This window comes from Equus asinus, chromosome 4 (assembly GCF_041296235.1).
Source record: "Equus asinus isolate D_3611 breed Donkey chromosome 4, EquAss-T2T_v2, whole genome shotgun sequence".
NCBI lineage: Eukaryota > Metazoa > Chordata > Mammalia > Perissodactyla > Equidae > Equus > Equus asinus.
Window position 1 is genome coordinate 86,265,493 of NC_091793.1, and position 26,161 is coordinate 86,291,653.

Here is a 26,161-nt window from a genome sequence, read left to right on the forward strand (position 1 = left end):
TTTTATGTGGCTGGTGGAGAAGTAAAGAAGAGATTTAAGAAAGAAAGAGAAGCATCGTTTGGGGATAAAATGATGTAACTAGATGTGTCCTTGTTCTGTGCTTTTTAATAGAAATCATCTGAACAAACAAGATTATCAGCAAGTCTACTAAAATTTCAGAAAAAAATATAGCAGATGCCTCATTATTAAATAGGAAGATAAATAAATGCTAAATAGATTTGAAAATGATAATAGCCCAAGATTGTAGTTATAGAGAAATGATGCAATGTTCTCCTAGGGGAAGGTCAGTCACTCCTACAGAAAGTTTCACAGAGTGACACTAAGGAAGGCTCACTCCTCTGCAGGGCTGGGGCCTATCTCAGTGGATCTAGAAAAATTATATTTATCAATATTATCAGTGTTTATGAGGATGATGATCCCTTGGGACTATTTCACAGTAACCAAATTTGTAAGAGTCTGATGTATGAAGCGTAATTCTGATTTACAAATTTATAACGGGGGATATACTGATGCTAACTATTTAAGTCACCCACATTCTACATCTGAGGACCTAGGAAGTTGCCTTAGGAGTCAGAGGGTTGTCAATGAATACAGAATCAGGACAAAGGGGAAAAGAACAACAACCTGAAGATGTCAGCAGAACAAATATTATAAGGCAGGAGGGCTGTGGGGTTCTGCTGTTAAAAGCCAATCCCTTCTCATCAAAACTGGTGGAAGTCTTAGATTCAATTCATTTCCACTTATAAACATGTATTTTGACAGAACTCTTTTGGTAGACTGGTGTAGATGAAAACCTATTGTTTTCAATTCTATTTCTTTTATCCAAGAACAACGTAAAGCCTTCACATAAAAAATTGCAGTGTCTGTACTTACAGTTTCAGACTAGTCTTTCTGCCATGATTGTTACCATTAATCAAAGGTTGTCTTCTACTCTCCTACCTTGTCTATCAACCTCAAACTTAGGTTGATAAACAGGCGCTATCTGGAGATCCTGCTGCCATTCAGTCTTTTCATCTGTATCTCAGCACAGTTGTGCCTGCTGAGTGCTTCCTCAGTGCTAGTAGGCTGGCTGGCATCCAATATGGACAAATTGCTGATCTTTCCTACAACTTACCATTAAATAAGGCTTCTAAGGACATTGGGCAAATAGCTCAAGAAGCCAGATGCAGCATCTAAAGATTGGTTGACATTTCTTAAGTGTGCGTAGTTTAGAAAGTACTACTATTTTAAAGAACTCAAATTAGCCTAGAACTGGGCATGTAGTATCCTAAACCTAGACCTAAATCTATACATAATTTTGTAAATTACTAGAGACAAGACCTTCTGAGTCCCAGATGACCAACAAACTCCAATGTAACTTATAGATCATTGTCCCTTCAGACCATAGGATTTACATAAAGTAGAAATCATTAATTAAAATAATTGATAAGGTGCCATATACAAACCTACATGCAAAATACATAGCAATCTTCTGGTTGCTCTAATAATCCTTCTTTTAGCTCCTATGAGCCCCAGAATAACTGATACCTAGTGCCTGGAACATGGTGAGGTATTTCAAAGTATGATGATAAGGAATAAAATAAGGAATAATACATCTATCTCATGAAACCTTTGCTTGCCAGCATGAGACTTAAAATAACACAGTGCTTTCAGTGTAGGAAGTCTAGCTGGAGTTTTCTGTTCCAGAGCAATAGTTGACCTGAATCTCTGAGATGACTAGAGGAGAGTATGGCAGACAGTCCCCAAAAAGTGAGGAACAGGAGTACCTTGAATGTGAACTCACAAGCTGGTCTGCCTCAGTAAGATTAAGACTGTCCCATTAGCCTTTGCAGTCCCATTGTTAGCAGAGCAGCTGGCATGTAGGGGAAGGGGATGTTACTAATTGAAAACTTGTTGAAAGAATGAATAAGTGTACATCAAGTATGGAAGAAACAATGGAGAGAAATGAACACCTGATCTTAGAAGTGGGAATATGTTGGATGTACACGATGAATATAGATAAATGTAGAAATGTGCATGCAGATACATGTAGATGTGTAAAAATATGCATGGTAGTAGTGAGCATAGTAGGTCAAAGTACATGATAGAAGGATTATCAGCCTCTTCTAATGACCTGGAAGGCGGTTTGGACTCTGGAAGATGATATGGGAGAAGATAGCTGACTTGCTCTTCACCTCTCCCTCCTTCCTTTTCCTGGGACCTCTGCATGGTCATGCCTGGCAACTCTATTGCATTGACTCAAGACCATGGGAACTGGCTCAGCATATTTGATGGCAATGATGTCACATCTCTAGAGCCCGGGCATGAGAAATCCAGCCTGAGGTCTCAATCTCTGGTATCCTAGAGAGGGCCAGCCGTGTCTGGAGGAAACTACTTATATATTCAGGGGGAGAGAATTTTAAGGTATATATCTCAAGCCTGCTTATGTTGATTTCTCCTTGTAAGAGTATGAGCTTTTTACTTTCACATTTCCCATCTCCTTTTAGAGAAATGGTCATCAATAACTCATCTATGGGTCCTAAGTGTCCACCCAGGGCTTGTCTAGGAAATTTTGGGGGGGGAAAAAGCAGTAATATTAGCTGAGAACGTATGCACCAATTTTTACAAGGATTGAGAGATTTTATAGCTTTATGGTAGATAAATTCAGGCTTTTGGTAATTATTTTATTTTCATCAGAAGAAAGATCAACTAAAACCATAAATTTTGTCTATGGTTACACAACAAAATTTCTCAATATACATTCCTAAAGGAAAGGACCTCCTCTGTGATGTTAATTCCTACTGAAAACATGTTTCTTCCAAACATTTGTAGAAACCAGTGATGCCCAGAGTTAAACACTGAACTTGTTTTATGGGTTTTAGGGGGTAGACAAATGAGATTTCCTGGCACCAAGAAAAAGTGACAGTATGCGTAGAATAAAAGGTGGGAAAAGCAAACAATTAGATGTACTCAGATTCAAAAAAGGCACTACTGAACACCATGATTCTAAAAATTATCCAAGAAAGTTTTCTTAGATTCTTTCACACTTGTGGAGAACATGCTAAAGTAAAAGAAATTTTCTGGAAATGTAGACGTGTGAAAAATACTTTGCTATGATTATCATAAATCACTTTTATTATCCTTATCATTATTTACTCAAAAGTATATTGAGCAAATGTATTTTGAAAGCTAAGCACTGGGCTATGTGTTAGGAATATAATAATGAACACATCAGAAAAGATCTTGCTTACATCAGGGTGAGTCTTGTAAATAGCCAATTCTTTAACTGATGAAATTATAGTGGTTTGGGACAACTCATTTATACCCAAATATCTCCTCCTTCCACCTGTCATAATACGCATGGAATTGTTTTTTGCCTTGTCCAGTTTCCTATGAAGATTTAAGTAAACATTTAAATATTCATTTATTCATCCACTCATTTGTTCAAACTGTTTATTCTTGTGACTGTTGGTGCTAGCAAGTACTCAAGGTGCTGGGAATCCAGGTGTGAAAGGTGGAGTCACAGCACAGGTGCAGACACAACTAAATAAGTGGAGAATTACAATAAGATCTGATAAGTGCTATGATAATGATAATAACAGAATGGAAATGGAGATATGGGACAGGGGCGCCTAAAAGAGACTGCAGAGAAATCATGGAAGGACTCTCTAATAATAGACAAATTGCATTGTAAAGTAGATTTAATTTGTTTAGGAGTTTCTGAGATGCAGACACGGTGGAGGTGGAGCATCACAGTCATGGGAAAGCATATGTGGTGGCACTGAGAGAGTACAGTCCTTCAGTATAAGGCAAATGACTTCTTAAAGCTTTTAGCATATAGCATGGGGGAGAAGGATGTCAGCAATTCATCAAGGTGAAAAGGGTAAGGACTCGGGATGGGGGTGTGGGACAAACAGGGGAAGGTAGAAATAGAGAGCTACAGGATGAAATCACCTATTATAAACTTTGCTGGGACTCAACACATCGCAATATGGCTTGTGCATTTATTTAGCCTAGAATTCCACAAAAACCTCTGTGGAGTTAGAAGAAGTTGTTGAATCTCCTTTAAGAAACATGCAACTGTATTAGCAATGAAAGCCTATAAATACAAATAGGAAGTAAGCCCACATACTGGAAGAAGACAATGATATAATGCTATTACAGCATCTCTTGGTAACTGAATGAAATGCAAGAATTGTCACTTTTTAAACCATCTCACTACCATGTTTCAACTGGGTAGTTACCTGGTTCCACTGAATTCTTCTCACTCCCTGGCCTCAGCAGGCACATGTGCAAGTGGGGATGAGGAGGAAAAAGAAAGAACTTTTACAAAGATGATTGGTATAATTAAGGAAGGCATTAAATTTGTCTTTGTCCTAGCATTGTTAATCAATTTTCTAAGCAAGAGACTTCAATGCCCAGAAAGGAAAGAGAGTAAAGGTGTATCACCAGCTAACAAATCATTCACAGTCCTCTTTGTAATCTTTCTTTTGGATATTTAAAGGTCGTGCAGGCACTTCCCATAAGCTATATATTCATTATTAATGAAGTTCTATGACTGGAAACTTCCATCACTGCAATGACTGTTGGAAAGCATAGGTTCATTCAAACTAAGAATGCATAGGAGTTTGTCACCGTTTTAACGTATACATTCTTCTTGCAGATGGTTGAAAAAGAAGGTTATCTTCAAAAAGCTAAAATTGCAGATGGAGGAAAAAAACTAAGGTAATGAAAGTTCTTTAATTCACTGTTATATAACTATACTAGTTCCCCATCTTCTCAATTTATGTCACTGTTATTGTTTGGAAAGGAAGCGACTGAGGTACAAGACTAGAATATTCCCCTCTGCTATCACTGCGATCAACGTTGTTTTTAGTATAATTATAGTTTTCCAATAAAGTACTGCTTTCTATATTGCTGCATAGAATATATAAATGAAGTGTTTCTTGTCCTCCTGGAACTTGAAATCTTAAAAATGCAAAGAAATAAAATAATGGGTGTTGATTTCTGGGATTAACAGATTAAGGGATGAATGGATTTATTTTGCAGTATATAATAATCTCCCTGAAATACATGAGGAATGTAATTTTTTGAAGGATGGAGGATTTGAAATACATTTGTTGCTCAAATAAAAATCATTTGAGAAAAATAAAAGGCAAATAATATCATCTGTTAGATAAAAAGTTGGAAGTTGCTGTGATTGGAGTTGAAGACGACTGCAGAGGAGGTGAGAAAAATTAGAAAAGGTATTAAGATTTCCTCAGGTAATAACAACAAAAACTTTGAAGGGAAAAATAAAGTTGATAGGAGGGTAGAGAAAGATGCTAGACATTTTTTACTTATAGGATATTTAGAAATAACCATCTCCAGTTCAGAACTTTTGCTATTTCTCATATAGGTCCTATTATATACTTAGATTTGTGCTAGGTGATATGTACCTTTCTAGAAAGGTATGTAGAAAGTGCTCAAATTGGGAGAAAAGGCATTTACTCAAGACTGTATTACTAACAGTTAAAACCATAAAGGATAAATGTACTAATTAGCTACACAATGGGACACTTGTTAATTGTATAACACAATTCATTACTAGAATAGCACTCCAGCCAACACTAGAGAATGAAGTATGCTTTTGTTTGCTGGCTATAATGCAGTACGTATACATTTATTTAAAAGAGGTAAAATTGAAGGAAACTCATTTATAATTCCACTACCTAAGGTAGCTATCTCAATTTTAAAGAACAAGCTCTATTTTCTGTCCGTATCGTGTCTTATTCGGGGATAGCTGGCAGGGCCTCGAACCCTCTGCTAGACTGTTCCTCTGCAGTAACCCTGCAGCCACCCTCCCTTGAAGGGTCCAGGAGACAACATCAAATACAAAGCTGTTTGAAGAGACTGGGCTATTCTTCTTCCCCCCAAAGGAGAACCTGGCTTCCTAAATTGGGTTCTGAAAGGGCAACAGGAGGGATTCTTTAACTTTGACTAGCCCCGCCTAGTGTCCTCTTTTCCCCTAGACCTCACTCCCAGCAATATCAGCTCATGGAAGCAGTGTGGACGGGACAGCGATGACTCTTCCCCAGATGAATAAGTCAAGACCCTTTCTTACCTTACCAGCCATGTGGACAAAAAGGGACAGAGAAAGGTCCCAAGGTCTTGTCTATGTTATCACTTCAGGCCTTCACTGGGGCGTCATAGGAAACAGGAAGTGACAGCTGTAGTCACTCTTACCTTCCAGCTTCATGCAAGGAAGAGGAGGGGATCCTAAAAGGAATTTCAAGAAAACAAGATGATGCCCCAGCACAGTAGTTTCATAAAGTGTCCTTGCCGATGAGTCATCCATAAACCATCCTTATGAATTTTTTTCCTAGAAGGTGGGTCAAGAAAATCAGAGGAGTAGAATAGTCTCTTTTCCTAACCAACTCATATGAATATATTTTTACATAGTTTCAGTGTGTATACCATTTTCTATTTGTTTTGTTTGTTGTTACTTTAATCAGTTGGCATGCCATTTCTGTGTTCTAGTTTAAATTCATATAAACATTAGTTTGTACTCTATTTTATTGTTATTTCAATCAGTTTGCATACCACTATGCATTCTTTCAGCTTTTTTTCATTTAAAGTTATATAAGTTTTAGTTTTGCTTTTTTTTAACCTCAGATGTACAGAATTGAGTTGTTTGTACTCTTCAGTGTGTGGCCTTATATTATCATCCTTCTAGGCATGATCCCTAGCTGGTTTTGTTTTATTCTCAGTCTCTAATCCTCACTTCAATCCCCTGTAGAATGTGTGTTCAACAGATCCACTCTCCACATATTTATTTGGCTATATGTGTGACATTCTAGAAAATAGTGTGTAGTCGTGTGTATGGGAATGTATCCTAAATTGCATAAGACTTTTTGCGTTGTAAACCTCCTTCTGTTTCCTACTACTTTCGTTCAGTCTTAGTGTTTGGATATCTATGTCTGTATTTCAAATGAGTTCATTTCTTTCCGCAGCTACTCATTTTGCCATTGTGCACATACACCAAATTTTACTTTACTCAATCTCCCAGGATTGGACACTTAAATTGTCCCTAACTCTTCCATCTCAAACAACATTGCAATAAACCACACAGGTATGTCTCCTTATGAAGCTGTTAGAAATTCCCTCTGGAGGATATTCCCAGGAGTGAAGGACTGCGTGGTGGTAAGGTACACACATTTATAAATCCACTGAGTGCTGCTGCAGACTTTCTCCTGAGTGAGTGAACCAGTTCACACTCCCTCTGCAATGCAGAAGGGATCCTGTCTTGCCATAACGAGAATCTCAGCAGCACATACTATTATATAACCCTCAGTTTTGCAGGTCGATGGCTATAGAACATTACTTCAGTATTGCATTTATTTTTATTCCTCTGTTTGGGATTTCAGTTGAGCATTATTTTATCTATTTAGAGTCAGTTAGGTTCTGCATTCTGTGAATTGCCTATGCATAAATTTTAACTATTTTCTATTGAGTTCTTCCTTTTTTTTTTGAGAGAAGTCCTAATATACTCTAGGTAGTAATACCTTGTCAGCTTTAGGCTTTGGAGATTTCGTATCTCCCACTGTCTAATTGCCTTGCTGATGAAAGCCCTCAATGACCAGAAGTCTTCAAATTTGATCCATATTGTTCCATAATTTTATTTATTTATTTATTTATTTGAGGAAGATTAGCCCTGAACTAACATCTGCTGCCAATCCTCCTCTTTTTGCTGAGAAAGGCTGGCCCTGAACTAACATCTGTGCCCATCTTCCTCTTCTTTAAATGTGGGACGCCTGCCACAGCATGGCTTGCCAAGCAGTGCCATGTCCGCACCCGGGATCCAAACTGGAGAACTCCAGGCCTCCGAAGCAGAACGTGCGAGTTTAACCGCTGTGCCACCCATCCGGCACCCATAATTTTAGTTTTTACTGTTTGTGGGGTTTGTTTTTATTATAAACACTTTAAAAATTGAACATAGTAGATATAGATATATAATATCCCACCCCGTTGATGGAACTGGAATATGCCAAACCTTTTCTACGCTCCTCTTTTATTTTGTTTTCAAATTGATTCCAGTTTTATGCTAAAATAGTTACAATTACAGTAAATCTCCTATTGCTTGTCAATTTTTCTTTTATATTTTCTTAAGATAAATTCGAAGCCTGGATTACTTGATTAAATCACATGACCAATTTTGATGATTGTTATGGGTCGCCATGTAGCTCACCCGTTCAAGGAGTTTGTATGTTTTGTAAGTAGCAACAAAATAGTCAGGTTAATCATAACTTTGAAAAGTTGTCTAGTTTTCATCCCATTGATAATTTAATAACTATGAAATGGTGTACAATAGTTACCATAATTTGTATTTCTTTTGTAAAATTTCTTCTGACAGCATTTTCCCCATTTATCAAAGTACTTTACATCTTTTTATAAATTTTAATGACTTAATAAGCAATATTAATAGATGCTCACTCTGTCAACCGTTTGGCTAAATGCTTTACCAGTAATACTGAAATAATAGTCTAAGATAGGCAGTATTCTTACTTTCAGTTTTACAAATGGAGAAACTTGGTCACTCGTTTCATTTTCTCCTTTCTCTCAAATCTTATTGTATGTATAGTTACTATCAGATTTTTGCCTGGTCCTCTGTTTGAAGTAGGTTAGTTATTTTTTTCTCTCTTTTTTTTTTTCAATTATTTTATTGAGGCCGTAATGGTTTATAACATTGCGTAATTTCAGGTGTACATTATTATTTATCAATTTCTGTGCAGACTGCATCATGCTCACTACCAATAGTCTAGTTTTTATCCGTCACCATATATATGTGTCTCTTTACCCCTTTCGCACACCCCCCAGCCTGCTTCCTCTCTGATAACGACTAATCTGTTCTCTTTATCCATGTGTTTGTTTATCTTCCACATATGAGTAAAATCACGTTGTGTGTCTTTGTCTGGCTTATTTCACTTAACGTAATACCCTCAAGGTTCATCCATATTGTTGCAAATGGGATGATTTTGGTCTTTTTTAATGGCTGAGTAGTATTCCATTGTATATATATACTATATCTTCTGTATTCATTCATCAATTGATGGGCACTTGGGTTGTTTCCATGTCTTGGCTACTGTGAATAATGTTGCAATGAATATAGGGATGCATAAATCTCTTTGAATTATCGATTTCAGGTTCTTTGGTTAAATACCCAGTGATGGGATAGCTGGACCATATAGTATTTCTATTTCTAATTTTTTTGAGGAATCTCCATACTGTTTTCCGTAGTGGCTGCACCAGTTTGCATTCCTACCTGAGTATATGAGAGTTCTCTTACCTCCACATCCTCTCCAACGTTTGTTATTTTTGTCTTGGCAATTATAGGCATTTTAACGGGTGTAAGGTGATATCTTGGTGTAGTTTTGGTTTGCATTTCCCTAATAATTAGTGATGTTGAACATCTTTTCGTGTGTCTGTTGGCCATCTGTTTATCTTATTTGGAAAAATGTGTCTTCATATCCTCTGCCCATTTTTTGATCAAGATGTTTGTTTTTTTGTTGTTGAGTTGTATGAGTTCTCTACGTATTTTGAAAATTAACCCCTTGTCAGATATATGCTTTGCAAGAAATTTCTCGCAGTTCGTGGGTGATCTTTTCATTTTGTCCCTGGTTTCTCTTCCTTGCAGAATCTCTTGAGTCTGATGCAGCCCCATTTGTTTATTTTTTCTTTTGTTGCCGGTGCTTGAGTAGACAGGGTGTTCGAAAAGATGCTACTAAAAGAGATGCCAAAGAGTCTATGGCCTATATCTTCTTCTAGCAGTTTTATGGTTTCAGGTCATACATTCAAGTCTTTAATCCATTTTGAGTTAATTTTTGTGTATGGTGTAAGATGATGGTCTACTTTCTTTCTTTTTCATGTGTCTGTCCTCTTTTCCCAACACTGTTTATCAAAGGGACTTTCCTTTCTCCATTGTATGTTCTTGGTTCCTTGGTCAAAGATTAGCTGTCTATACATGTGTGGTTTTATTCCTGGGCTTTCAATTCTGTTCCATTGATCTGTGTGTCTGGTTTTGTGCCAGTACCATGCTGTTTTGATTAGTATAGCTTTGTAGTACATTTTGAAGTCAGAGATTGTGATGCCTCCAGCTTTGTTCTTTTTTCTCAGGATTGCTTTAGCTATTCTGGGTCTTTGTTGTTCCCTATAAATTTTAGGATTCTTTGTTCTATTTCCATGAAGAATATCATTGGGATTCTGATTGGAATTGCATTTAATCTGTAGATTGTTAGGTAATATGGACATTTTAAATATGTTTATTCTTCCAATCCATGAGCATGGAATATCTTTCCATTTCTTTATGCCTTCTTTGATTTCTTTCAATAATGTCTTATAGTTTTTCTCTCGCTAGAAGCCATTTGAGACCAGGGAGCAAAAACTGTCCTTTTATTTTGTACCATCAACATTACCAGGGGTTTCAATTGTCACCTAACAAATATTTTTTATTAATCTCTATAAAGTTTTCTACTCATAAGTCCATGACAGGTCTTCCATATCATATTTGGTGTCCTTATTTTGTTTCCCCTCCCTCCTTTTTTTCCTTTTTCTTTAGCTTCCCATTTACATATCTTTTCTCTGTCTCTCTACAGAAAGCTTGACCTATCTCTGAATATGAACAAGAGCAGGCGAAAGGAATGAAAACTCATTGGTTATATCTTACATTCATAAAGGGCCGTAAATTTAGCCTTATTTTGAAATGAAGTTCTACAAATGTCTCCAGTGATACACAGACAGGATTGAAAGCCGAATACATTCAGCATTCAACTTTAATTTTTAGCAGTAATATGCTTTAGCTTCTCTGATGAAGTTTAGAAATTCCTTCATTTTGGGACTTCCATCCCCAAAAGTGAAGTTGCCAAGTCCCCTCTGTAGCTCTATGAGGCCCTAGTGAAAAGTTATTTTCAATGTCTTAGTTTACAAATGGCACCTGACAGCATGTACGCTATTTCGGAACACTTATCTCTCCCTCTACATTGCTCACTTTCGGCCTACCCCTTTGTCATCTTATCTGTGGCTCTGTACATTTTATCACGTGTCGCTTCCCACTCTACTCTGCTCTTGCCACGGGCATGGGAAGAAATGCTTGTAGGGGAAAGATGGACAGAAGAAGGGTGTGGAAGGAAACGGAATAAAGATGGTGCAGTGGTTATGTCTACGGGTGCCCATTTTCATCCTAGAGCCTACAGCTCTTAGACCTCTGTTTTATTTATTTCCTTATTTCTTCTTTTAACAATTGTTACTCAGAATAGACTTCCTTTAGAACATGATACCAAAGTACCTTCCTAATGTGAACTTATTTTTTCTTTAGCACTTTCTGCTCAGGATCCGAATAAATTCTTCCAGGCTGAATCTGTCTTTCTCTCTTTTTATGTTCATGACTGAGGACTGGAGGGAAAGTTTGGAGTACAGAATACAGAATTTAAATTGTAAAAGGTTGCTTTCGTTTTGTGATTTCTATCATAATGCTCTATCGTAATTTCCAACATCTGAAAACTCTGAATATATAAAGCTTTTACATTTTTAGCAATAGCGACAAGGATGTGTGCATTTATACTTCAGTGTCTCTATGATCTTCCTTTGGGAGTGGCAAATTATAAGAAGCTTAGAATATGAGAGAATAGAAATAAGTTCCTAACTTACCATTTTGAGAATGAGTCAGCACATACAACAGTGTCTGCAGGATTTTGCGTTACATCAGTCAGGGACACTGAAGTCCATCACTTTCACTCCCGCCACTGGTGCAGAATCAAGTCAAATCCAGTGTGACCAAGTCAGACAACAAAGGCAGGTGCCCCAAAGAGAGTCTGAAATTTACAAAGTAATCTCACATATATTTTCTTCTTTTTGGTTTGCCTCCCTGTCACTACCTAAAGTAGGCATAGGAGAGGTGAGGATAGGATATAAGGGTTTGATGTCAGAGCAAATGAATGTGTTAAATCTGAGCTCAAGTTAACAGATTCTTATAATGGTAATGAATAGCCATTTTCCATCAAGCATCCTTCAGATAAGCAGTTACAAAGTTGCTGTTATTATGTGCTGCCATCCAGTGTCCATTTTGCAGAATGCAAAGAGTTTTTGGCCAAGCTGATGCCTGTGTTCGAGTCTTTTTGTTTTTTGGAGATTTTTTTGCATTTCCTCCTCTACAACTCAGGATTTGTTTTAGGAAAGTTCTGTGAAGTGTCTCACTTGGAGAAAATGTCCCACCAATTTCATAAATTGTAAATAATTGTCTTTATTAGAATTCAGTCCTGGGGGCTGGCCTGGTGTCGCAGTGATGAAGTTCACCCATTCCTCTTTGGCGGTCCGGGGTTCAGCAGTTCTGATCCCGGTTACAGACCTATGCACTGCTTGTCAAGCCATGCTGTGGCAGGCGTCCCCCATATAAAGTAGAGGAAGATTGGTGGCAGATGTTAGCTCAGAGCTAATCTTCCTCAAAAAAAAAAAAAAAAAGAATTCAGTCCTTCCTCTTTCCTAATTGTATTAAGACTCTTTTTCCCCCTTAGATGTGATTTGTTCTGTGGCAAACAAAAATTGAAGTAAATACCTGCATTTCTTGCGCCAGGGTCTGTTCCCTGCACTGAATCACTAGCATCAATATCAATTGCTCACCGATTGTTACCTGTAAATTTGTGTGGAGACTGTCTCACCTATTCCTGGAAACTATGACTTAATAAAGTTGGATATTTCCTGACCTATATGTCTTACTTAACCCTCAAGTCTATCCAACAGCTTGGTTTTTATCTCTCTGTGTGGAAAACTAGAAAAGAATGCCCTCAAAGTTAAGATGGTGAAATACTGAGGATTAATTGGCTCCCATTGATGGATGAATTTACCTGCTGACCATTGAGGGAAGGTAGGGATGAAAGGGCTTGCAATTGAGCATGGCAGAGCAGCCCAAGTCAAGCTAAGAAGTGCCCTCCTCCAAGGAGAAAGACATTCAAACACTTCTTTGACAACAGTTGCGTGTCTTCCTCTCTCAGAGCCTATCATGGAGCCCTCCATAGACATGCTCACTAAGACTAAGGGAGAGCTGCACGCCCCCTGCTCTAGAGACAATTGATACAGCAGAATAAGCATGGCCTTCAAGTCCAGGAGACGTGACCTGAATCCCATCTTTATGATTTTTATGTCTGTGGGTAGGAGGCAGCCTGACTAAGCTTCAGTTTTCTCATCTGAATATGAGGGTATCACCCACGTCCCAGTGTTGTTTGGAGGATTTATTTGTTCCCATGTTTACTGCCCGTCTCCCCTGAGTTAGAGGTAAACTCCTCGAGATCTCTCTTATTTGCCTTTATATATTCAGTCCTTGGAATTGTCTGCATGTGGTAGATGCTCACTAGGTACTAGCGACTGGCCTAGTGATTAAATGACTTGATACACACAAAATACCAGGTGCCACACCCAGCACAGAGTGGGGACCAATGCATGCATAATAGCCTGTATTATTGATAAACATCTGAGAAGTCAGGAAGACCTCTAGAGAAAGCTCAGCTATTGCCACTAGACTTATAAATTAGAGAAAAATATACTTAACCAGAGGAATTAGATAGTTTTTTAAAAATGCCAGGAATGACATATCAAAACACTAGGCAACTGAGAAACAAGGAAGAGAAATGCAGGAAGTGGGGCCTTTTGTAGTCCTTGTTAGTGAATAACAGCAAACACAGACCAGGAAAATCCCGAAATTGGAGAGGCCGTATGTTCTTTTCCTCAAAAACTTTTAATAAGCGCCTACTAAATGGCAGATATTGTGCCCAGAACTAGGAAAGCTCTAAGAGGTTAAGGATGGCGTCCATCTCTTTGAGGGAGCTACAGAAGTAGAGGGACTTTCTTTCCATTCTGAAAACTGCTTCATCCTTGAAAGGTCAGTTTGAAAAGTTTCAACAGAAACTGCTAGACTCACTCGTCTAAGCTAAGCCCTCTGTGCTCACATGAGTTACTCCCTTCCTGAGCTGTCTCTCAATGTACCGAACAACAGTCACCTGTAAGGATTTGGTTGCCTACAGAAAGCATTAAAGGTTCAAGTCAGGGCAAAATCTTGCCAGTGGAGCCTTTTCACACTCTGTCCAGAGGTGACAATGCCATGCAAAAGGCTCACTGTGTTAGAGTAACCGGGCAAGAAAGCTCTTACATGGATCCCCTGAGAACCGCAGGCAACACATTGAGCTGAACCCATCAGATGGGGAATGGACTGGACAGATATCGTAAGGAAAATGGTCAAGTCTCTAGAGTACTTTGTTTAAGGAGGAAGATTCCAAAGGTTAAAAGTTGTTCCTGTTAGGTGAATTCTCAGCCACTCCTAGGCTGGAGGCTTTTTATTGACTTTCTGGTTTTATGCTCCCTACTGAGTGCAGATAAATCTGCTCATCACAGACCAGAATCATCCCCTAGCAGGAAAAAGACGGAAGTAAAAGACGGAAGTGCCATCATCAGGAGCACACCACTGCTCCTGGCTGCTTATGAGGAGTTAAATGTTGTATCATGTGACTCCTTTAAATCAGTGCAACTTCAAAGGGAAGAAGAGAGCTTAGGAGTGGCGGGCCTTCACCCAATCCTAAGCAGCAACAGGTAACATAGTTGAAAAGAGAGCCCAGATGGCTTGTACTTTGCCACAGTCTGTATGCACTAGCTTTTATAATTTGAGAGTTTTGACCAAAAGCTATGGCAAAATCTGACATTGACAGTCTCCTTAACCAAGAAAGCACTGGTTAATCCTTACAAAAAACCAACATAAATTAGTGACCGGTTATAGGCTTGGGAGTCAGAGAAACTGAGTTTGACTCTAAGTCTAAGTATGTGGGCTTACCTAAACTCTCTGAACCTTGTTTTCCATATTAGTAAATGGACATGTTCGTACCTTCATCATTTTTTTGTGAAGCTAAATCTCCACTACATAATCAAGCTTATACTAGGTACTCAAAATAATTTATGCTAATTATTATTTTAAAAGAAATCATGGAAAAAAATGAAATTGGAGGATCTAAAAGGTTGGTAACAGCATTTTATTCTTCCTTTTGAAATGAAATCATTTTAAACAAATTGGAAAAATCTTCACTTTTATGCTAATGCCATAAAGACATTGCTTGTAGTTTAAAAATTCAAAATGCAATAGCACTGTAAGTAAGTGTCAGAGCAATTTATATCACTGAGGCTCCAAGACCTACAGTTCTTACCCTCTTTGGCTTCTTCATCAAATTCACCTAACAGGGAATATTTCACAGCAGTTCAAAGTTCTAAGAAAGAACCACGAGATAATTGAATTTCATGCAACTTCAGTTCTAACCAGTTCCAGTTCCAAGTTTAAGGAAGAGGATAGTAATACCAACACGTTCTATAAACGATCAACATCTGAAACAGATTCAAATCAGAACCATTTATCGAGAGCTTGATATAGAGAGGAAGCAAAAAAGGAATAGTATCTCCCTGCCAGGAGAGAAAACCATAGTGGGAAATGGAATAGGCATGTTAAATACGAGTTCTGTCATGTCTGAGGACGCTCCATACTTCCTAATCATATACCGTCAAATAAGCGGTGGCGATAAAAGATGCCCAGTCTAGACCAGCAGTCAGTCCTTCCAGTGTTTCCCTTTTGTCTGTCTGGGGCCGTCTAATATGATGATCCACATAAAGAGAAAGCTATGGCTGCTCCAATTCACCTTGCTGCTGCTGGTACCTAAAAGGAGAAAAGGGCACTAGGGCGAACGGGGAAAAGCTCTGTGGTTTTCTTTCTGGTTTTTTTCCCCTCATCTTTTTCATCATTTGATTGAAAAAGTGACTCTTCATTTGAAGATTAGTGGGTCCAAGAGCATAGTATTCATGTTCGCATGTTGAAAAATGCAAACCGTGTTTGTTTTGTCTCTGTTTGTTGTGTTGGTTTTTTTTTTTTTTTAACACAACGGTGAAGACTTAAGAAAACTTCAGGTGTGCAAGAGCAACCTAATCGTGTCGTAAAGGTTAACTTCACTTCGTCAAAGCTGTCCTTTCAATCAAGGCCCTACATTCTAAGAGGCAAGGGGCAGTAAATGACACAAAGATCACGAATGGTCATTTGAAACATATTTTTGTATAGTTTTCTACTGACCTGAATACAGTCTTTCTGTAAACTTTTTTTTTACTACTTTAGTTAAATGAGCTTAGCTGTTTTGAAATGAGTGTTAAACTAAAGCAAACTGCAGCAATGTGACATAATGGATAGAAACTTATGTATATTAATCTCCTTAATGTTTCACCATCTAAAAAAGGACATCCTTCATGACATGAATACACACATATAATTACTGAAGTTATACATGTTTCATGCAGGAAATTTTTTTTTTGGGGGGGGGAAGATTAGCCCTGAGCTTACTGCTTCCAATCCTCCTCTTTTTTTGATAAGGAAGACTGGCCCTGAGCTAACATCCATGCCCATCTTCCTCTACTTTATATGTGGAATGCCTACCACAGTGTGGCGTGCCAAGCGGTGCCATGTCCCCACCTGGGATCCGAACTGGAGAACCCCGGGTCGCCGAAGCAGAACGTGCGCACTTAACCTCCGCACCAGCCGGCTGGCCCCATAATGCAGGAAATTTGATAAACATCAAGAAATACAAAGGAAAATTGAAAGCTGTGATTTCACCACTTGATTTCATTGTTATACCCGGCTTTTCTTTTCCATACCTAAGTTCAATCATTGATTCAATAAATATATATTTACTACCTACTCTTCCAGGGCACTGTCCTAGGCGCTTGGGGATATCTCCAAATATGAAATATTTTCTATCATTTTGGGTTTTTTTTTTAAATCGGGGAGATAGAGGTGAAATTTACAAAAATTATTTTCTAATTTATCATAAATGCTATGCAAGGAAGTCATGGAAGGCACAGTTGAGGATGTAATATTTGAACTTCCGATGAATGAGAATTAATAATTAGAAGGGGCTGGGATGGGTGAGGACAGCCTTAAGTAAATAACATAGCCTGGTGTTATGAACTACGTATTGTATCATAGTCTGCATTAAAATCTTCCTATATCAGTATTTTTCTGCAGCATAGGTTCATTATTCCATTATATGAATCTATTCTGTACAATTTACATAACCAATCTCTTATTTTTTGATATTTTAGGTGCATAATTAAGAAATAATGGTGCATTTCATACTTGTGCACACAACTTTAACAACTTACGAGATAATTTAAGAGAAATTTAAATTTATGAAATGGGCTTGTTTAGTCAAAAGATATACACATTTTTAAAGATTTTTAAAAAACATATTATCAAATTCACTCCAGACAACATGTGTTAGTTTACACTCCCACCAAAATTGTGTGAGAGAATCCATTTCTCCACACCCTCAATAGCCCTTGGTTGTATTAGTCCTTTTAATTCTTGCCAATTTGGTTGGCAAAGAGGGGAAAGCGTTTCACTCTTTTTATTTGCATTTCTTTGATTTCTAGTGAGATTCAACATTAAAAAATATTTTCAACTAGGCAGTGACACATTAGCTGGTTAATTTTTCAGACTCTGAAATCTACTAAACCAATGAAGAGCAGTAACAATGAAGGAAGGGGTTTTGATGCCTGTTTACACTCTGCTATTTTTGGCTTGCTGTAGAAACATAGACTTTTTATGGAATGGGGCCATGGATACCCAAAAATTGGATTTTTAGTAGATGAAAAAGACTTTGGGAGGATGTACAAATTGAGAACATTTTACTATAAATGCCATGATCTTTAAAAATTACAGAATGTCTTTATTATTACCCAAATTCCACACCACCTATAGGTTTCAATAAAGAAAAGACTTTTAGGAATTCTAGTTAAAAATATGGTCTCTACTCATTCCAAATGTTGCTCATGTGATATCCATAAATGACTTAATCAAGTGATAATGCTGTTTTCCTCTTTTTTTCTCCCCTAAGGAAAAACTGGTCTACTTCCTGGATTGTTCTTTCTAGTCGAAAAATTGAATTTTACAAAGAATCCAAGCAACAGGCTCTGTCTAATATGGTGGGTAGTTCTTTGTTTCTACTGTTATCACCTTTGAAGAAATATTATGGAATTAAAAGTTTGGTTTTGTCAGAAATCACACTGCAGCCTCCAAGCCACGAACATCTGAAAGCAGATGGAGGAACGGACTCAATAAACTTTTAAGCAGATGAAGGGAAAAGAGAACTTAGTGCCTGTTTTATTAAGTGGTGCATTTGGAGAATGATCACAAAACGAGATGAATGGCGAGCGGCTATCTAGTAATGCGAAGGTAACGCTTTAAATTAAGGTGCCATTTCTAAGTGCTTTATTCTTATTTATGAAATCACTAAATGCAGCTACTTGCTCAAATAATGTATTATAACGTATGTTATAAAATGCATTAGTAATAAATGCTTAACAGATGAGACTATGGGAAGCTGTTTTAAAGAATATTATGAGACGTAAATCGTATTAAACCATGTATGTGCATCTTTAATACATGAATTTAAGTTGTTATCTAGCCGGCGATAAAGTGCTTCACACATTAATAAATAATAATAAACGGTTTATAAATGGCACCTTAATATAGGATGTTACCAATGAGGAAACACTCTAAGTTAACAAAGTGATTTTTTATCTTAGTCTAACTGTGACATTCACTATATCCAGCTAACCTTTCCAAATATTTCTATGACTCCATCTAATGGAGCTAATACAATTTCTGTATCTTATGGTTATTACAAAGTGAAATTTGTAGGGTTTCTTTATTGTACCTGGAGGAGGGCCTCACATATGCCCACAGAGATTTGACATTGATAGTAAGTAGGAGCAATTTGGAGCTAGTTACTGGGGCAATTCAAGCTCAAAACCTTGCTGCCCAAACACCAGAGCTGCCACATGATATAGGAGACAGTGGGCAGGCAGCATATCTGACAGCCTCCTGATTAGGAAGGACTCGGGCAGGAACCAACCTGCCATACCCCATTGGCCTGATGGGCGGCAGAGAAGGGGGTCGCCTGGCAGGAGTTAACCACAATGAACTAATTTGTATTTGGCAGGTAATAAAACGATGGAAAGTTCTTTGCTTTCCAGCCACTAGTCGCGTTTGCTATGTAATCCTCTTTAAATAGGAAATAGAAAATCATTTGCTAGGAGATGTTTTTTAAAGGAGAAGATTTTAGTAAGAACAAAAGGTAGCATTTGGCTTGCTCCTGATAATTGCAATAGCCTTTATCCCCAAGTGGCTTTCTGATTTTGGAGTCTCTGTGCGGTCCAATCTGTAAACTAATTATGAATGAATTAAAAATATATCTCAGTCCTTTGTATTTTTAATTTAAACTGCCTCTGAAATTCGTTTTAGGGTTTTGTTTTGTTTTTATTGTTTGGCTACAGGAAGATTGAGATAATCTTTTTAAGAAAAATAAAGTACCCCTAAGGGCCAGGCATGAAAAAACTCCCCTCCACTCACTGGTTCTTTGTCTTCCCTTTGATTGAGTTCTAAGAGGGGAAGTCAGGAAGGGAGGAAAGTCGCCTGCCTTGCTGGGAGGAAAGTCGCCTGCCTTGCTGAGTTTGGCTGCTGAGAAGATGATCTTCATCCTGCTGGGTGAGAAGAATTCCATTGGAGCAGAGTTTATGTGAATGTGCTGGGATAATGGGAGAAATTAGATCCCAAATTGAAGCATTTGGTTTATTTTTATTTTTATTATTTTAATCTCCTCTTACTAGGAGATATATTTATCGGCTGCTTAATTTTGTACAGGTGAAAGAAAACTCCCTTTAGATTGCAGGCAAACCCTGCAAGTCAGCTCACTAACCCATGCCTCCCATTCAATCTTCAGAATTGGAAATTGACAATAGATTTTACTTTTAGAAGAAATTCATTACCATTTTTTTGGCAGTCCCTATTTATTACTTCTGGCCTTATTTTCAATGCTCTTATGGTTTCTCCCAGGCACTCATTGTCTTCAAAGTGAATTCAGGGCAGGAACTAGCTGTGTTTTGTGGTAATGGGGAAGAGAATTACAGATTCGTGTTTGTACTGCATGAATTGTCTTGCTAGTCAACTTCTTGGATACATTTCCAACCAAGTATTAAAGGCCTAGTGGGATAGCCCACATTTACCAATTCCAGTCTTAGGGAAACGATACGATGATTGCCAGGCCTTGATTAAAGATGCTGTGGTTTTATTTTGAAAGAGATTTATGCTCGACTTTCTGAATTCCCCTTGTACCCCCTTAAACATGTCCTGGTATTGTTCATTGTGCTTCTGGGAAAAAGTCTGTGCCTTCCTCCAAGGGGTCAGTAAAAACTGCCTGAGTGAGTGCAGAATGTGCTTTAAAAGAGTAAATGGCATTTTAATCTTTATAGGAATGATCTTTGAATGTTAATGCAGTGGTGAGACAAAGCAGCAGAGTAGCTAAGAGCTTGACGTTGAAGTTCAACCACAGGGGACTTCATTCTAGTTTTGCCACTTAGGAGCTGACAAAGTTACTTAACTTCTTTGAGCTTCAAAATCTTTATCTGTGAAATGGGAGGATAGTGATATGCATCAATAAAATTAGTAAGGGATGAAATTAGTTAATTAAAAAAAGGTATATAGCAGTTGTAAAATAATTATTATATTCTATATACTCTACTAAAATATATAAATATATTATATTCTATAGTGCATAATATGGAGTATAATATATTATTACACTATATTAGTTTTGCTCTTGAATTGATTCAGATATGTATAGAAGAGAAAACATATGAATTCAAGGAATAGCAACAGCACCTATGGCCTCCAAAAAAGAGAAATATGTATCCATAGGTAGCATAAATCTCATGTCTGAACACTGAATAATTCTGAAAATGAAGCCATCATCTACTTGGGGCTCTAGATGCAACCTCCTGCATGTCCACGTCTATTTTCCGGGGGCCCTCATCTTCCTCCATTGGCTCATACTCTTAGGGCTTTCACGTTTAATACAGCATGTCACAAGACGTTGTGCCTGGTCCCACATTCTAGGCTGGGCTATCTTTCCTTCTCACTGAAGTTCTTTCGGTTCATAACCAACTCACATTGTTATCAAAAGCAGCCTCCCTCTGAGAGTAGACACAGAATGTAAATTAGAGACTCATGGGCTCTGGGTCATCATTGACCTCCTTAAAAGAAAAAGAGGACCAACATATTCTGTTTTTCTTTTTAATGGGGACATTAAAAAGTAACCTACCACCTACTACCACTGTCACTTCCTAACAGAAAGGAAGTTGTAAAATACCCCAAATCTGGGTGAGATAAAACTTCAGAATGCAAGCCAGTCTTTATCAAAACAGGAAACTGTCTTCCTTCTATGTCCACAAACATCGTCTCTGTTTTGTTCCCTCCACCTCAAACCAGAGAAAGTTTGGTCCAGACTGGCTGGCCCTCCTGTGAGGAGGAGCCTTTGAAAACCACTGGTGTTCTAGATCTGAATTTCCCGGATGATAAAGGAAAGGATAGTGTTCATATTCTCATAGATTTTTTATGTATTCTGATTTGTAACTCACTTTAAAATTTTTAAATGTTGTCATTCGAAAATAGTGCAGAAACCATTTTTAAGTAAAATTTACAAAACATATGTATATTTTAACAGTTACTGATCAAACTTCTCCATAGTTACCACCCAGGTCAAGGGAGACCCTGCCAGCCCTCCAAAAGCCCCACCCCCTGCCATCTGTCCCTATGTCATCACAGCCTTTTCTCTTGCCACAGAGTTAAATTGCATTTTAGTCATTATTTTATTGCCTTTTATTATTTTCCCACCTATAGCTATAATCCTTAAAAAATATAGTTTACTTTGTCTGGTTTTGCATTTATAGAAATGGAATGTTTCTTTCTCTAAATATTTCTTGTTTTTTCCTCCTTTTCTTTTTTTTTATCATTTCATATTTTCTCTGCTGGTTTGGGAGTGATATACTTTCTGTTCTGTTAGTGGCTTCCCTAGGATTACATTGATACTCATCAAAGACTAAAGCTAATCAAATCCTTTACCCTCTTCCAAAATATTACCTTAGGATATTTTTAATCCATTTATCCTCTTCCCAATGTATATGCTATTGTTGTCTGGTATTTTAATTCTTTCTTTTCATTTTTCTGTAACACAACCAGACATTATTTATCCTCTTTTATAGAGTCAATGTTGATTTACATTTGCCAAATATTTGCCCTGTTCTTTACTATTTATTTCTTCCTGCATCTTAGACCTTCCTTCTAGGATCATTTTCCTTCTGTTTGAAGTATATTCTGAGAAATTCCTGTAGTAAGAGTCTTGTGGTGACAATCTGTCTCAGTGTCTGCTTGTTTCAAAATGTATCTATTTCTCCCTCATTCTGGAAATACATATTCTCTCTGGATATAGAATTTTGAGTTGGCAGTTATTTTCTTTCAGTACATCAAAGATATTATTCCACTGTTCTCTGTCATCCATTATTGCGATCAAGAAGTTACCCGTTAGTCTAACTGCTGTTCTCTGAATGCTCATTTTATTTTTCTCATGACCATTGTTTCCCCACAGTTTCACCATGATGCATCCAGATATCAATTTCTTTTACTTTTTCCTTCCTGAATTGTTGAGCATCTTGAAATTGTTTATAACTGTCATGAATATATTTTAGAAAATTCCAAGGTATTTTCTTTTCAAATGTAGCTTCTTTCATATTCTCTCTTATTTTCTTCTAAGCTTCCAGTTAAATCTATATTAACTTTTCTTACTCTACCTTCCATATGTTTTACACTCTTCTCTTTTCTATCATTTTATCTTTCCAAACTGCATTCCAAATAATTTCTCTTGATTCTTATTCTAATTCTTTAATTCAATACTCCTTTGTTTAAATAAAAACATTGTTTTTATTTCCATTATTGTAATTTTCAACTCTAGAGGTTTGTTTCTTTTTTAAAATTTACTATGTCATTTGTTATAGTTGTTTCTTGAAGATATTTTCAAGACTCTCTTTTATTTTGTTAAAATTAGAAGGCATAGTTGTTTTATATTTTGTGTCTTGTGATTTTAACATTTGAAGTCTGTGTCAGTCTGTTTCTGCTGGTTCTCACTCATGTTGCTCTGCTTTGTTTCCTTGTGTGTCTGGTTATCTTTGACTGCGTGCTAATCATTGCTATTGAAATATTATCATGGGAGGTTCTCTGAAGTCTAAGATAAATGTGTCCTACTCCAGAGTGTTTTGCACTTTTCTCAAAGGGTTTGGGACACTCCCAGGGACTAATTAGCTTAATCTAAATTAATAGTCTGGAATTCTCAGATTATGTGTACATAGAAGGATGTCTATAGCTATGCTACAACTAATCAGGGACAGAATTATTCTTCACTCTTCCTTTTTGTTCTCTCTTACATTGCTCATCTACAAAGGCAGTCTTCTTTATAATCCCTTGGGATTGGAGAAAGGCAACAAGTTTAATATGTGTTCTCCTTTATCCTTTCATAAGACCTCAGGCAGCACCTTTTCCATTATTCTGTGAGGTAGATTGACCAAAGTTTAAATGTGTCGTATAAACAAATGCCCTCAGGCAAAGTACAATTATGTTGATTTGATATTCAGCTTTCCTCTCTGGGTTCAGATTCCCACCTCCAAAAAATATTTACCCTGGCAGCTCCCACTTTCTTTTGAGCCTTTCAATTCTTTTAAGGTAATTTTAAAAAGAAATATCTTATCCAGCACTTTTCATTGTTTTCAGTGGGAAAGTTGATCCAAATAGCATAGCTTCTCATTACAGTCTACCTCAGTTTCATTTAAATATGCATTTGGTTAATCAAGTTTGTGCTATTTATATAAGCCTTGGTGGGAAAAGACTTCATAAGAATATGTATTGAAATCCTACAATGAACAGCTTGCTCGTTAGGGCTACATATAAGGCATAGAGATATAATCAAGATATAGTCTTTGCTTTATAGCATCTCTGCCAAAAAATAGGGTGAGATGAAATAAAAAACTTAGATGATTTTTTTTTTTTGAGATTTAAAGGAGGGAGAGCTCACATCTGTGAAAGATTTGAATTGAGCCTTGAAGGATGGTTATAATTTCAATATGTGGAGAATTGTGGGCAGGGAATTCCAGTGGAGTAAAAAATATGAACAATGGCATGAAACTGAGAAGGGGTAAGGTCTGTGTGCTAAAAAGAGAAGTGAATATTTTAGTTTGGTTGGAAGACAAGATAAAATAAAAGAAATGAGAAGCATGCCATGGGTTGATATTTGCAACCAGAAGCAAATCTTTAATAAGGTGTGTCAGTATTCTCCAGACATCTTCACCCTAGATAATCTATCATGTGTATTCTTTTAACAAATACATACTGAGCAGCAGTGTGACTCTGGTGCTACTTGTCTTAAAAGGACCAGGCTTATCATGGGGAAAGGGTAAGAGAGGAAGCTGATTCTTCTTGGATCATGGCCTCATCTCACTTAGTCCAAGGGCAAACACTTTTGCCTCACAAGCCACTGCATTATTATTTGTTTCATCTAGTGCTAGAGAAATTATAAAGAAACAAGAGTTGTCAGTTTCATTTATCCTCTGAGGTGACTCACAGTCTTTTCATTTTTTAAGTACACTTGCCTATTTTTGTATGAGTAGGCATTTCAGTTGGCTCCAGCATTTCAATTGCAACTTGCCTCCTAGATACCTGCTGTGCTTTGTGATTTTAGAGCTTATGCTTGGTTTAGAGTAAACACCTGACTCTAGCCAAGAGATGTGGCAAGTTTGCATTCCTGGTTAACAAAAGCTATTGATGGATTCCCTCATGGGGAAGAAGCTCTGTAATTTGGAGCACCCATTCATTTATTTATTCTACTAATGATTAACAACGCCTAACAATGTGTTTTTAAACCCTAGAGATATCCATATGTATCATATATGATCCCTGCTCTCAAGGTGCTTATAGTCTGGTAGACGAGACAGAATCATATGCAGATTTATTACAATAAAACATGACGAAAGTGTCAAAAAATATAAGAAAACATGCTGGGGAACAGTAGATCTAGCTACGGGTACTGGTAGTCCTTTTCCAGGGAAACTGTTGTTCCAGGAAATGCTCAGCCTGTGTATCTCCCCATTTGTTTATTCTGCAAATATCACTGAGTGTCCTCGATGTTTAAGCCACTATGCTAGGTGTTATGAAAGATATAAAAATTAGTCAGACTCAGATCTTTCCCTGAGGGTCTAGAAACAAATAGAAATCATGCTCATAAGTCAAGTAATTATAGTAAAAAATGAACATTGATAGTTGCTCCAAAATGGCCTGAACAGAAACATGGGTTAGTTTTATGGTAACTCAGAGGAGAGAAAGATTGCTTCCAGCTGGAAAGGAGTCTAAATATATCCATACAGAAAGTGATATTTGAGCATGCTTTTGAAGGATGAGTAGGATTTCAATGCAGAATTGGGGGGAAAAAGATATTTTAGGAAGAAATAAGGGAATAAGCAATGATCAAATATGAGAAATAATTCTTTAATTAATTAATTTATTTTATAGATATGTATTGATCTCTTTCCTTGCCCCTTGCTCTGTGTGCTAATTGTTGCCCTTGAAATGCTTTTAGAGGTTCCCTGTGGCCTAAGGTGGATATGCCCCAGTCTAGACTATTTTGTGTTTCTTCTACAAGTTGCCTGGATGCACTGCCAGTGAAAGATTGCCTCAAAATAAGTTGAGGATAGCAGTGCAGAACAGGAAGCACTCTAATTTGGTTAGATAGTCAGTGTGGAACCAGCTCTGAAAGACCTTGAATAGAACTGTGAGAAGAGATGACTCATTCTGTAGGCACTATGGAGCCCTTTGTATATACTAAATATCCTCAAATTAAGAGAGATTCAGAATTTTCAGAGACAGGTTTGGGGAATTAACATATTTATTTCTACTTTTAATAAAAAGAAGATAGGACTTGTGATATTACCTGAGAAATGTATTCTAAAAATCTATGGAAATACAGGAGCGATAGAAGCCTTGTGCTCTTATTGACAAAGAAAATAGCAAAACAGCTAACGTTGTCATTATTATGGCCAATGCCTATAGTAAATCACAGGGTATCATTTCACTCAGAAAATATTTTAGTATTCTCACGTCTTTGACCTTTTAACAGAATGATCATTTCTAAAGTAGTCTGAGTGCAAAGAAAGAAAGCAGGCCAATTCATCTAAGGAGAACTAAAAATGTGCTCTCCCAAGA

General features: G+C 37.3%; 1 protein-coding gene across 1 annotated transcript in view; it reads left to right on the forward strand.

The window, feature by feature from the left end:
- ARHGAP15 (Rho GTPase activating protein 15) overlaps positions 1-26,161 on the forward strand; it is a 607,959-nt gene that overhangs the window by 81,794 nt on the left and 500,004 nt on the right. Inside the window, exons 4-5 of the mRNA XM_014852163.3 lie at positions 4,643-4,704; positions 17,919-18,006. Of these exons, the coding sequence (XP_014707649.2) occupies positions 4,643-4,704; positions 17,919-18,006 (150 nt within the window). The remainder of the gene's footprint in view (positions 1-4,642; positions 4,705-17,918; positions 18,007-26,161) is intronic.